This window comes from Rana temporaria, chromosome 1, assembly GCF_905171775.1.
Source record: "Rana temporaria chromosome 1, aRanTem1.1, whole genome shotgun sequence".
Taxonomy (NCBI): Eukaryota; Metazoa; Chordata; class Amphibia; order Anura; family Ranidae; genus Rana; species Rana temporaria.
The window spans coordinates 234,705,208-234,718,982 of record NC_053489.1 but is presented as its reverse complement, the minus strand read 5'-3'; the positions used below and the strand labels follow the sequence as shown (position 1 = coordinate 234,718,982).

Sequence of the window (13,775 nt, the reverse complement as noted above, 5' to 3'; positions counted from 1 at the left end):
TGTATTTTTTTTAAGTTCAAGTTCCACTTTAAGCCTCCTGAACCCTAAATATCCAATTTATGCCAGAATTCTGAAAATGTATGCAATAAATCAACACACATTTGTTATTTGGAATACAATCATTATTTCAAACTTGATTGTTTACATTTTTTAAAAGACCCAAATAGTTTGTGTGTACTCTAGATATCTAGGTATCTAGTGGAAGTTCTGTGGCATACCTCCATGTAGTTGAAATGTTACATATTTTCTGTATTTTCCAGGAACATGGTTGTAGCTCTTAAAGAGCTGTCTATAAGAGGAGATTTCAGGACAACCGTGGAATACCTCATCAAGTTGTTGGAGACTGAGAGCTTTCAAAATAATGAAATTGATACCGGGTGGCTGGATCATCTGATTGCTGAAAAAGTTCGGGTAAAGTCCAGGCATCCCTGTTATTGATATGAGCAAAATTATTAGCAAATATGTCCTCTGTAGTGGCTGTGGTGATTTTAGGTTTCTATGGGGCTGGCTAACTATCCATGGATCTTTTGGACTACCAAGTTGGTCTGACTTTATTATTTATTTATAAATCAGGTCAACTGTGGAAAAAAAAAAAACATCTATCACTACATACAATTTTGTCATTTAGAATGTGCCCATATCACATCATTTGAATTTAAATAAAACCATAAAAGAAAAATGAACCCATTACGGGAAAATATAAAGCTCTCCAATCGTGCAACCACAGACATAAATCATCAGATTCCAGACTCTCACAATGTACATCACCATGCAGACTGAGGCGAAAGTTCCACATAGATTATCATTTTAGATTATTTGTTACTACAACACTGTTTTGTGCAAGAAGGCAAGTAAGCTTCTATCTCACGGCATCCAGTCCCTGAGATATAGAGGAGTGTGTTGATTCACTAGAGTCCAGCCACAGGGACCAATTTTTAGTACATTTCTTAGAGCCCTTTCACACTCACAGCGCAGCTGCGTTTGTTGTAAATCGCTGCTAGTTTTATTGGCGCTTTATCATCATTTTAGTGGTGTTTTTCAGCCATTTCAATGGGCAGGGGCGGTGGAGGAGCGGTGTATACACTGCTCCAAAGATGCTGCTTGCAGGATTTTCTCTAAAATCCTTCAAGCACACTGCTCTAGTGTGAAAGCACTCTGGCTTTCACACTGGGGCTGCAGGGGAGGCATTTTTCAAGGTGCCATTTTAGCCCTTTAGCGCCTGAAAAATGCCTCCAGTGTGAAAGGGATCTAAGGCCCCTTTCACACGGCAAGCCCGCTCGGATCGGCTTGTCCGTTTTTCAGGGGGATCTGAGCGGGCCATTTATTGACTCCTATGGGGGGACGGATGGCAGTGGAGATGTGTTTGCTGACACCCATCTGCCATCCGATCTGCTAAAATCAGACGTATGGCGATGCGTTCGCCATCCATCTTGGCGGATCTGATTAAAACAGACATGCTGTCCGTTTTCATCCGATCTCTCCATAGGAATCAGCAGGGCTCCGACAGGCCCCTCCCCGCTCATTGAGCAGAGATGGATCTGTCATCTGTCGGCTCAGCGGAGATAAACTGAGTGATCTCCTTCTAAACTTGTGGACTCTGCTGAGCGGATCTGCCTCGTATGGAAGAGGTCTAACTCTTCGCTTTGTAGAGTAAAGTTAATTATATGATGCCACTGACTATATGTCAGTGGTGAAGGTGAAATCCATCTTTGTAAAATTAGTTTACGGGCTTTATATAGGGAACGTATCCACAATTAATGCACGTCAACCTGGAGAATATTCTCAGGTATTATTCCCAGAATGGCAATTTTTGGATCCACCAGAACCTGCTGCGTTGAACAAATGGAATTAAGGATCTAAAACGTAGATCCCCAGTAACGACGAAGCTTGGGACAGGGCCATAACATGTGTAGGAGGGATCCTGAGACCATAGTACATCTAGGGCACTGTGGAGATGTTGCTTTCCCCCCAAGCATATAGCTTCAAAGGGCTGTAATGTACTCCTATGAATAATAAACAGCGCTGTCGGGTGTTATGAAGTGGATAAAGAGACCTTTGTCAAGTGTTCCAGTGCCTGGGTCCACTCAAAGGATCAACATCCTGTTGCCATGACCAAAGGCTACTTACCTGTATGGGGGCGCTAACAACTGTTTGAATAGTAAAATATGTCTCTTATGAGTCCTCGCTTGGTGTCAGAAGTAGAGATTGCCATAGTTCAAGCCACAGAGGAATTATATTTGAACTGATAGGTGGATGCTTAGCTCTGTAAAGCCTGTAGTAATTGAAGGCATTTAAAAAAATATTTGTTGGGCAGCTAATAACCTTCTGTCAACCTATTAAAGGGTAATAATATATCTTTGTCATATAACTGGTAAAGGAATCTAACGCCAGCCTTTTTCGAAACCTTCTAGTTTACTCAGTTCCGGTAACCCTGGATTATTCCAGATTGGCATATACTGTGTATGTGTGACTTTGTAGTTTCCCATATTTTATGTATTAAGTTGAACATACGGATAGTACATTTATTGTAAAGGTATTGTGCCACTATCAATTAGACAGGTGGAATTTCCAAGAACTGAGACAGCATTCTGAATGGGATTTTGCAACTTTAAGTTATTCCAACCATGCCAGTGTTGCATTTGGGATGCTAGAAAATACAATCTAGCATTAGGCATCGCTAGACCTCCCCATCCTTAGATAATGTCAGAGTGGAGAGCCAAAGTCTAGGGTGCCTGTACCTCCAAATAAGTACCCTGAAAAGGGAATCAATTGTATGAAAGAGACGATGCGCAAGCCAAACAGGGCAAATATGGAGAAGGTAAAGCAATTGTGGCATCCACACCATTTTTACAAGACCACTGCAATTTGAGATGCTGTTGAAGGGAGTGTAGTTGGAACAGGGTCTACCGGTAACAGGACCGACTTGTCCCAGTTAATAGTGAATCCTGAATAGGAGCCATAGGTGGTAATGAGGGACATAACCGTGGTTAATGATGATGAAGTATCTCCTAAAAACAATAGGGTGTCATCTGCATTCTATTTTATCTTCCCCTGTGGATCTACGAAATCCAATAAGTTGGTCTGACTTTGATATGAATGACAATATGTTCTCAGATGTATATAGGCAATAATTTACTTTGACTTGGTTTTATGTACCCTATTGTTTTTTAACTTTTTATTTTATTTTTTTCTAAGGCTGAGAAACCAGATACAATGCTTGGTGTGGTCTGTGGGGCTCTCAATGTTGCTGATGCCTTATTTCAAACATGTATGAATGAGTTTCTTCACTCTTTAGAAAGGTACTGTATTGCCTGCTTAAACTGCTCTTAGAGTGACCGTGTTCATTTACGAATTCAAACATAAAATTCCTGCGCAGACTATATTCAATGCAGTAAAGGTAACATAAATGTAATAATAAGTCAACAATAAAGGAATTCATACAAAAAAATTTGCAACATTGTGAAATAAAAATCAATAAACTGCCTGGTGATGGAGACTTCCGGTGATGTAATTTCCTATGTTTGTAACGCAAACTGCGGTAATTTTACATGCTTTGTTACAAGAATGTACAATGTGAGTGTAAACCTTTTTATTTAAATAACAGCTTTTTTATCCATACGCTATCACGCTGTGAATGTGTTCTTCTCCTTCCATGATAATGTGTAATTGGTGGAAACGGGAGGAAGAGTTGAACTATCCATATAGCCATAAAGGACCCCTTAAGTTTTTTACTAAAAGCAATATTTCCATGGAAACTTGGCGAGTGCGGCCACGAGAGGAAGGGGAGCACGGCAACTTCATCGCCTTGTCATTTTACTGCATAGAAAGCACTTTATTAAGAGACTATTGTGGACCAGAGAATTCACACAGCACTTTGATTTTCATTTTACAATGTTGCAATATTTTTTGTATTAATTAATTTATTGTTTGATTTTTGTCACATTCACTGCATTGAATATAGTCTGTGCAGGGATTCCATGTTTTAATTTCAAAAGGAACACACACCTTTTATACCTAGCAGCAACCTAATCACTAACCACAATATTACTAAACTGTGGCGCAGGGATATTCGCATTATAATGTTCATTCACTGTACTGTTACTTTGGGGGAGCAGTGGTGTTAACCTAGGACAAGAAGTGTTAGGACTTTGTAATGCCACCCCATCTCCTTATCTCTGTAACAAAGTGGGAGGCGTTCTATAGTTCACAGAGGTGAACTGGACAGGGTTGCTAAAACTGCAGTACACAGGAACAAAGAAGCCTACTGTATTTAAGCAATTAAACAATGGCTCGACAAATATCAGGCGCCATGGCGACTAGAAATTGCGTCCTGGCACCTGGGCTTTCGTCAGCCATCCGCATCTGCCTCTCACTTGCCAATCGCAATATAGCCAAAAGACAGCTATAGTGCTGTTATCATGTATCAGGCGCTTTCTGTGATTGCTGTGTTTTTCAGACACAGCTGATCACAGGTTGAGGTAAATGGACAATAACAGCTGATCACATGTAAACAAATGCCAGTTATTGGCATTTCCTTTCCTCATCGCTGTCACAGCATGAGTAAAGGAATGCCGATAACCAGCTATCCTGTGACAGGGGACATTTACACTGATAATCAGAGCACTGATCATCGTTGCAACCCCATCAGTGCCAGTCAGTGACCATCAGTGCTACCTATCATTGCCGCCTTATAAGTGCAGCATATCAGTGCCCATCAATTCCGCCTCATCAGTGTAGCCTCAATAGTGCCCATGTCATTAGTGCCCATCAGTGCAGCCTCATCACCGCACATCAGTGAAGAAGAAAAATTACTTATTTGCAAAATTTTATTACAGAAATTAATAGATTTTTTTTTTTGTTAAAAAATGTGGGCCTTTTTTTTGTTTGTTTAGCAAAAAAAAAATAAAAAACCCATTTGCGATGAAATCCCACCAAAAGAAAGCTCTATTTGTGTGAAAAAAATAAGTGATTAAAATGACATCTGTGTACAGTGTTGCATGACCATGCATTTCTCATTCAAAGTGTGACAGTGCTGAAAATTGGCAGGGGCAGGAAGGGGGTAAAAGTGGCCACTAAGCAAGTGGTTTAAAAAAAAAAAAAAAACGGCTCCTAACTTTTTTAGGTGTCTCCTAGATTCAAAGCAAATTTGTTCAGCCCTGAATTAACCTATATGAAGTTTATCCTTTTTATCCCATGTCTCCATTGTCCTATAAAAATATGTATTTATGTTAATGATATATTGAATGTCATAATCTGGAGATGGAAGTGATACTGTATCTATGTTCTTGTTTTCTCTGAAAAGTGCAGTGCATTTTATATCAACTAATGGTAGTAGCTACATGAAGCACTGATATTTAAAGGAAAATATGTTTTTGTTTTTTAGAGGCCAAGTCCTTCCTGCAGCTACACTTTTGAATATTGTTGATGTTGAACTGATCTCCGAAGCCGTAAAATACACACTGAAGGTAAAATGGTTAGTGGTGCTTGTTGGGTGTTTGAGCTTTGTAAATATAGTCATCCATAGACATGAATGGCTGTGTGCTGCTGCACACCAGGTATGCGGAAGTACTTGCATAAACATGAGTATAGCATGCAGGCATATATGAAAAGGAACATTTACCACACTTATGTTTATATTAGTACCACCATATACCTTGTTACAGCTGCACACAGCCATTTATAATTATGTATGCAGCACATGGGCTGCCTGGGCACAAACAAAAATGGCTGGATGCCTGCAAGACCCCCTACGTGATTTTTTTTTGCGTTGGCTTGCTTTGGACATTGTAACAATAAAAAGTACATTAATTATACAAGTTCCCCTGGATTGGAATTCTTTGAGAGCAGCAGTGTTGGTTTTAATTCACAGACAGGCATGCACTGAGACCCAAACCTGGGAGTAGGTTAAAGCAGTTGAGATCTCTTTAAAGCGGGGGTTCACCCTATAAAATAATTTTTTTTTTTTTTTCTTCTAGCCTAAAATTCGCCATTGTAGCGCGAGCTACAGTATGCCGGTCTTAATTTTTTTATCGCCGTACTCAGTGTAATCGTACATAGTAGATTCCGACTGCCCACGGGGAATGGGCGTTCCAATCCAGACGGAAGGTGATTGACGGCCGGCTCTGGCGCGTCACGCTTCTCCGGAAATAGCCAAAATAGGCTTGGCTCTTCACGGCGCCTGCGCATAGTCTGTGCACAGGCGCCGTGAAGAGCCGAGACCTACTCCGGCTGTCTTCGGGGAGCGTGACGTGCCAGAGCCGGCCGTCAATCACCCTCCCTCTTGAAAGGAACGCCCATTCCCCGCGGGCAGTCAGAATCTACTATGTACGATTACACTGTGAGTACGGCGATAAAAAAAATTAAGACCGGCATACTGTAGCTCGCGCTACTATGCCGAATTGTATGCTAAAATGTTGTTCTGCAGGGTGAACCACCGCTTTAAGCAGTACTTTTATTGCAGTACAATGTCTGACTAAGCCCCCTTTTTAACAAATCATTAGTACTGTGTCTGGCTTTGTGACAGTCAGTCTGTCATATTTAATTTAACACTGCTATGTTAATGTCTTCCAGATATCACATATTGCTCTTTTTATTTAACTTCTCTCTGCTAATCATAAAGTGCTTGTTTTAATGCAGGTTGCCCGGCAGTCTCTCACTACCTATGTAATAATCATGAATAACACTCACATAGAAATAGATGTGCATCGGTTGAGCGATGGTGGACTTCTACTGTCCTATGATGGAAATAGTTATACTACCTATATGAAAGAAGAGGTGGATCGGTAAGTTTGAGGCTTTCTTATTGTTCTTTTTCAAGACTTTGTAGAATTTTTTTCACTTATCTCCGAAACACGCTGTCAAAGTCATCATCATAATTAAGTAGAGCTTGGTTGCCTCTATTGTGGTTGGCCATCTTCTGTTGGAATGAATCTCCTAAATCATCTTGCATATTCATTAAATTGGTAAATATTTAATATGTCTGCAGGGGCTTCAACAGAAGCATTTCAGTGAACTACATAAAATGTCAGAACCCCACAGTGCTCCTGATCTCTGTATGTTTTTCTATATCACATAAACCAGTGTTTCTCCAAAATGTAAACTGTGGCACATGGCTCTGAATATAAAAGAAAAGCCAGAAAGACCCTCTTGCAGGGGACCCTACTGTAGTAGCCTATGAGAAAGATATAGCTAATAACAAAACCCTGACTAAGTGAAAGTCTAATAACTATACAGAAAACCTTGCCTTTGCCACGTGTACTTCTATCCTTCCAATCTCAGTCATTCATAACAGTATAATTGTTCCTCATCTATTTCTAGTCTAGCATATATAAGACCATGAAACCAATATTTTTTTGCAGGTACCGTGTCACAATAGGCAACAAGACCTGCGTTTTTGAAAAGGAAAAAGATCCCACAGTATTGCGTTCTCCTTCAACTGGCAAATTACTGCAGTATACAGTGGAAGATGGCTCCCATGTTAATGCAGGAGATTGCTTTGCAGAAATTGAGGTAGTTTCTGGTAAATCTGGTATCTTATTTCAATAGGTTTTATTAAAGTATAGTTATTAAGTAATTACAGTCCAGAAAATGGACAGGAAGTTTGATATATTGAGAGCAGGAGTATGATCACATATTGGGGTAAAGCTGGCCACAGATGGATTGAAATTCTGCTGGTTCAGCAGATTTGCAATCCATTTGTAGCTGTTCCTTTTAAACAGAAGGCGATTGGGAATGTTGGAAAACTGTTGTCGATCAGCGGCTGCAGTCAATGGGCTGTAGCCGCTGATCAGTTTATTCTGAAAGCGAGGAGTCTCGTTGTCAGAATGCAATGTCCTACAGTGGGAATTCCTCCATCCACCTCGCTTGGGTGGATGGAGGAATTATTTTGACCATGAAAAAGTAATCTATGGCCAGCTTGCTGAAGTTTGCTAAAGCAGATAATCAAAATAATTGTTAAGCTGGGGAAGGCTTGGCTGCCGTCCCTAGGTGGATCATGACAGCTGTTGTGTGCAGGTTTATGTGGCGAGGTTTCCAAGGCCTGGAGTGGCCTGTATGCGGTTTCATGGCATGTGATTTAGCATCTTTAGGGGGTAATGTAGTACGGATCCTTGTAAAAGTAGAATGAAAGTAGAGAAAGTGGATAGAGTGACAGTGTAGAAAAGTTAGTGGGGTGGTCCTCAGAAAGGGTACTGGCTGTAAGGTCTTCTGCTGTGGGATTTGGATCTTGAGCCTCTGTGGTCAAAATAGAGAGTAGAGCAGGGTTGAAGTTATCTGAGTAGTAATGTTTTAATCTAAGGCAATACATTTTTTCCCTTAGGATGGCTGCAAGTTGTATATTCCTTAGGAACTAGTGCATTTGCGGTTTTACCTGTGAGGTTTTGCATAGGCTGACCAGGTTTGTGAATGAATATCTTTAAGGGTGCCTCTGCTGGTGTAACGCTTATTTGTTTATACAGAAGTAACATTAATTGAGCCATGTACTTCTGTCCCCGAGGTTTAGCACCATGTTTCTGTTGGGAACAGCCCAAGTCAGCCTAACAATCGGGTACATAGGGGCAGTGGGGAGGTTAGACTGTTCCCAAGAGGAATTTGTGGCTAATGTTAATATTGCCATACGCATTAGGTTTGACTCAGAAAAAATGTTCAAAGGTGTAAGTGATTGCTGTAAGTCAGTGGTTTCAATGGTTATTGATAAGAACATTTTTAATATGTAGGATTTCAAAAGGAGAAGGCAAGCAATCTGCTTGCCGAAACAGTTAATTGTAGGCAAAAATCAAGCTAGCTGGTAGGTTGATCAGCTCTGTCAACCCATATACAAGTTTAAAACAAGATGAACTCAGTTTTGTAGTCAGGCTTATTCTTATTTCTAGCTTGTCACCCAGACAATGCTCTGATCTACAGTCAGATGTTAACATTCTGTAGTATAAGTAAAATATATCTCTGTGGTAGTCTGGTATGGAACTGCTGCCACTCAAATCTTAGAAGGGATAAAGTAATAGAAATTATTAATGGTGCACTGTTCCTTAAAATGGTGAACTGATGTGATGATAAACAAAATAAAGTAAAATAACTAAATTGAATGCCTAGAGTGAGAGTGTATGTGTAAACAATTATGATGGCAACTTATTGATACAAATAACAGGTATTCATAAAAGGGCATTATTCAAAATGTAAATTTGCTAAAAATATTACAAAAAATTCCAGTGTGAAAAAAATATAGTTAAATTGAAAAAGTTCAAGTCCATCCATACACTTCATGAAGGGTGTGACAAGTGTAAACAGTATTCAACTCCATGGCTACCAGTGGTCAAGAAAAATGGCAAAATGTTCCATCCTCAAGAAGAGAGAGTGGCCTCTTACCAGATCTGGTGGATCCCTATTCCAGAGCTCAAGGAAGCTTGTGCCAGAATAGGGATCCATCAGATCTGGTAAGAGGCCACTCTCTTTTCTTGTGGATGGAACATTTTGCAGTTTACGGAGTTGAATACTATTTCCACTTGTCACACCCTTCCTTAAGTGTATGGATGGACTTGAACTTTTTCACATACTGAAAATTTCTGCAATATTTTTTGCACATTGACATTTTGAATAATGCACTTTTTATAAATATCTGTTATTTTTATCACTATGTTGCCATCATAATTGCTCACACCTGCAATCTGTAGTATAATCATTGCAATGCTCTTATTTTTTCTTTTCACCATTATTATTCTTAATACGTTGCACAGAGTTGGTAAAGTTAGGTATTCATTTACCAATGTAAACACTGAAAAACAAAGAAATAAGGGTACACCAACCTTGCACTTTATGTGTTTCGAGGAGAGATCCCCTCTTCCTCAGAGCCAAGCTCTGCTCTGAGGAAGAGGAGATCTCCCCTCGAAAGGCATCAGCCATCTCGATGGTCCCCTGACTTGCTGGGAACAGTCTCGGTGACCTGGTAGCTTTGTATCTACTATGGACCTCGATATGCTTTTATCATATATGTTTTGTGAGTATACTTCTTTTTTACATCATTAAAGATACCATATAATGCGCAAGGTTCGGTGCACCCTCTTTTCTTTGTTTTAAAATGAATTCCTATGTACTAAGTGACAGTTTCAATGATCTGTATGACGTTGTAGGTAATGAAGATGGTGATGACACTTCTGGTGCTGGAGCCTGGTCATATTCGCTATGTGAAGAGGCCTGGAGCTGTACTGGAATCTGGTTGTGTGGTGGCTCGAATCGATTTAGATGACCCATCCAAAGTTCATCAGGTAACGTGTGTATATATGTACATCCATGTATGTAAATCTGTATTGCTCATCTGAAAGCTCTTCTAAAAGGTTTTTTTTTTTTTTTGGTAAAGAAAATCATTCATTTATTTTAGTATCATTCTCTATGCATGCTTAAAGTAGTTTTTCTCTCCTGGCATATAGACAGAACTGTGTACTGGAGAACTCCTGCCTCAGCACACATTGCCAATCTTGGGAGAAAAGCTCCATCAAGTCTTTCACAATGTACTAGAAAATCTTATCAATATAATGAATGGATATTGCTTGCCTGAACCTTATTTTACAAACAAGGTGAGTAAAACCCTTGTTAATGCCACAACATTTGTTAGAATGTGTAAGAAATTTGTCATTTTATATTATTCTCATTAGTTTAGCACCAAAGAAAAATACCCTAACTGCATTGGTGACTGTTTATTCTAGGTAAAAGAATGGGTTCACAAACTAATGAAGACCCTTCGGGATCCTTCCCTTCCTCTTCTGGAGATACAGGAGATCATGACCAGTGTATCTACTAGGATTCCTCCAACTGTAGAGAAATCTATACGTAAAGTTATGGCTCAGTATGCCAGCAACATCACCTCAGTCTTGTGCCAGTTTCCAAGCCAGCAGGTATGTGTAGGAAATGTTAATATTCATTGTTCTTTTTGGGTTAAATGCTGTTCAGCATCTTAAAAAGCTAAACTGTAGGCAGATATTATACAAACAAAACAAATGAATGCAGGTCTGCATTTATAAATACATTGTTAATTTTTTTTTTTTTTTTATCCTTTGAGGGACACAGGGAATCATATACTGTTGGATTGAAATCCAACTGCCTACAGGAGAATTGGACACTGGCAAAAAAATCTGTAACCCAGCCCTTGATAACTTCTTCTTTACCCAGCATGTCTCCGTTTTTTGCTAGTGTCCTAGGAGGACGGATGCCCTTTCTTCAGTTCTGAGAAAAGTCTAGCCAAGTTTTGCTAGCTTCATTTTGTTTGTTGTTTTTCTTCCATTGACTTCAACCAAGATTTTCTCCCTACCACAGAGAGTGTTAAAAGGACTGAGCACAGACATCATCCCCTGCATGAAGTGTTGCAGGGTGCATGTTCTATGTGTCGCCATTTAGCATAGAGGAATTATTATCCCACTTTGCAAAAGAGCCTTGTGGAGCTTTGATCTCTCGTCTGTTCCTATTGCCTATGGTCACCTTTAGCAATCCAACCCTCATATGCTGCCTGGGTTTCAGAGTACCTGAGGCCTTCTGTTATACCTTGAGCCTAGTTGCATCACTACCACATAATCACAAAAAGTCTACCGTATATCTAGGCACAGAGAAGACAGTTGTTGCTGCATGTGACCCCCGTGTACGCTCTATTAACAGTTCCGGGGATGTTTACTCTGACATCTGGAAACCGGCAAATCTATGGTTGTAGGGTCTATCCTATTGGTTTCTCCCCTTGTTACATTTGCTCTCTGAAGAGTACATTTCTAATATTCCAGCGGACTTATAAAGGGCTGGGCCATTGGTCACAGTGATCATCTCTGAGTCCCCACAGTCTATTTCCGATGAGTCTGTTTATGAGGCACCACAGTGTCTTCCTGTTATCTAAAGCCTCGTACACACGATAGGATCGCCAGAGGACAACGGTCTGAATGACCGTTTTCATCAGTCCAAACCAATCGTGTGTAGGCCCCATTATTTAACCTTCGGTCAAAAAAAATTGAACTTGCTTTAAAATTTAACCGATGGACGCCTAATCGATCGTTAGTATGCAAAAGCATCGGTTAAATACCCGCGCATGCTCAGAATCAAGTCGACTCATGCTTGGAAGCATTGAAATTCGTTTTTTCAGCACGTCGTTGTGTTTTACGTCACCGCGTTCTGACACGATAGTTTTTTTAACTGATGGTGTGTAGGCATGACGAACCATCAGTCAGCTTCATCGGTTAACCGATGACAACGGTCCTTCGGACCATTTTAATCGGATGGACTGATCGTGTGTACGAGGCTTAAGACTTACAAGAGACTGTTTCAACTCTCATTTATGCAGTACACACCCTTGCATTTGAAGGATCAGCCTGCAAGAGTTGGGTCTTTCAGTGCCACTACAGTTGCCAAGACCTTTCCACTACATATGCTATTCCAGGTTTTTCGCTGTTTAGACTGGAAAGGGACCTGTATCCCACTTGAGAATATTTTGGAACTGTTCCCTTTTTGAAAGGGATTTTTTAAATGGTTGCTTGTACCCACTGTTGATCTGTCAGTGACCTACCTCAACAGGAAAACAACCATACTTGCCTTAAAGCATACTACTGAGCAGCAACTGGAATCTTTCCTTTTTCTAAAATTTTTCTAATACAGGTTCTGCTCTCTGTCCTGTGTTGGCTGTGACTCTAATCTGTCAAGCAGCGGCATAATAAGTTAAATACCTCAAAGAGAATGCCTCTACCACTGAGCTATATAGGCTTTCAGGCTGATCCTTTGCCTCTGGCACTCTCTTCCTTTACTCATTCTCTACTCCCCTGTGCCACTGCACAGATTAACAGGCCTTCCAGTGCCCATTTGGATTCTTGTCAATCCAGGGCCTCTTTTTTAAGCTCCTGTGTCAGCGTGACTATAACAGGCGCTGTTGCGCCGCCTATTCTCTGTAGTAACAGGCGCTTTCAGCACCGTATGCGTTCCATGCTGTAACGCATACAGCGCTCACGCGATGACGTCATCGCCCGGCGCCGCGTGCGTTCCAGCTTGGAATGCGGAAGTGCGCCGTGGTGTACGGCTGTTCTCCATACACCTGCTTCGAATCAGTGCTAATGCACTGCACCTCTCTCTTGCCTATAAAGGCATTGACTTTACCAAGAAACTTTGTTCTATTATTGTCAGCCGTAGCCGGCTAGACTACCATCCTTTCCTGGACCTGGAGGCATCCCACTAATAAGGCTACATAGGACTACAGGTACCAGCCATCCCCAAGCTGTAGACCAAGCCATCCTGGATGCCTGCTCTATACTATGGATTCCCAGCCTTGCTGTTCACTACAGGATCCCTTGGCCTGAAGCCCTGCAAATGGATAAGTAGACATTGTTTCACTTGTAGTTCTACAGGAAGACCTGCTACATGTATTTGCTCTTAAACAATTATTGTACTTAACTTGGGCCTTATTGCATACTAAGATACTACTTGGGACTGTCTGTTGTGTTTTGGCTGTTTGCTGCACAAGCTCTTAAAGGAACATACTGCCAATAAGTTGAGCCATATATGCCTCTCATATGCAACTATTAGTTGTCTTAACAACTCCTATTTACTACGTGCTTGACATAAGTTCTTACTTGTTAACAGGCCATGCCCTAAGTTACTGAACATGTTCGCTCTAAACTTTTCTATGCTAAGGGTTGTAGCTATTTTCATACCTGCACCCTTAGTGGCCTAATACACTACTGTATGTTTAACTGTTAATCGCTTGCATACAGCTGTGCATTGGAATCTCCTAGCCAATCATATAATTTTAAACGCTAAGCTCT

General features: G+C 40.6%; 1 protein-coding gene across 5 annotated transcripts in view; it reads left to right on the top strand.

Annotated features, from left to right (window-relative positions):
* ACACB (acetyl-CoA carboxylase beta) overlaps positions 1–13,775 on the top strand; it is a 185,407-nt gene that overhangs the window by 104,832 nt on the left and 66,800 nt on the right. For all 5 annotated transcript variants that reach the window (XM_040351868.1, XM_040351864.1, XM_040351869.1 and 2 more), the window contains 8 exons: positions 261–411; positions 3,196–3,299; positions 5,384–5,465; positions 6,637–6,782; positions 7,359–7,509; positions 10,122–10,256; positions 10,419–10,565; positions 10,695–10,883. In XM_040351868.1, coding sequence (XP_040207802.1) covers positions 261–411; positions 3,196–3,299; positions 5,384–5,465; positions 6,637–6,782; positions 7,359–7,509; positions 10,122–10,256; positions 10,419–10,565; positions 10,695–10,883 — 1,105 coding nt within the window. The remainder of the gene's footprint in view (positions 1–260; positions 412–3,195; positions 3,300–5,383; positions 5,466–6,636; positions 6,783–7,358; positions 7,510–10,121; positions 10,257–10,418; positions 10,566–10,694; positions 10,884–13,775) is intronic.